General features: G+C 58.7%; 1 protein-coding gene across 1 annotated transcript in view; it reads right to left on the reverse strand.

Annotated features, from left to right (window-relative positions):
* Positions 1-9: 9 nt before the first annotated feature.
* EMH_0080540 (uncharacterized protein) overlaps positions 10-475 on the reverse strand; it is a gene marked incomplete at both ends in the record, with an annotated part of 881 nt that continues 415 nt past the window's right edge. The window contains 2 exons of the mRNA XM_013500275.1: positions 10-228; positions 388-468. Coding sequence (XP_013355729.1) covers positions 10-228; positions 388-468 — 300 coding nt within the window. The remainder of the gene's footprint in view (positions 229-387; positions 469-475) is intronic.

The following is a 475-nucleotide window of genomic DNA, read 5'->3' on the forward strand; positions in this document are numbered from 1 at the left end:
CCCTAAACCCTAAACCCTCGCGAGGGTTTGGTGCTGTAGCAATTGTCTCAGCTGCAGCAGCAGCAGCAGCAGCTGTTGCTGTTGCTGCTGCTGCTGCTGCTGCACCTGCTGCCGCTCCTGCTGCTGCATCTGCTGCCGCTCCTGCTGCTGCACCTGCTGCTGCTGTTGCTGCACCTGCTGCTGCTGCTGCTGCTGCTGCTGCACCTGCTGCTGCTGCTGCTGCTGCTGCTGGAGGCAGCGAAGCAGCAGCACGAGATAACGCAGCAGCAGCAGCAGCAGCAAAAAGCAACAACCGCTGTCGCTGCTGCTCCTCTTCCTGTTCCTGCTGCTGTTACTGCAGCAGCAGCAGCAACGCATGCATTTGGTTTAGGGTATTTTGATTTGTACCTTTTTGACTTTTTCTTTTGCAGCAGCAGCTCCCTCTCCCTGCTGCTGCTGCTGCTGCTGCTGCTGCTGCTGCTGCTGCTGCTGCTGC

This window comes from Eimeria mitis, genomic scaffold, assembly GCF_000499745.2.
Source record: "Eimeria mitis Houghton genomic scaffold, Emh_scaff5212, whole genome shotgun sequence".
NCBI classification, from domain to species: domain Eukaryota; phylum Apicomplexa; class Conoidasida; order Eucoccidiorida; family Eimeriidae; genus Eimeria; species Eimeria mitis.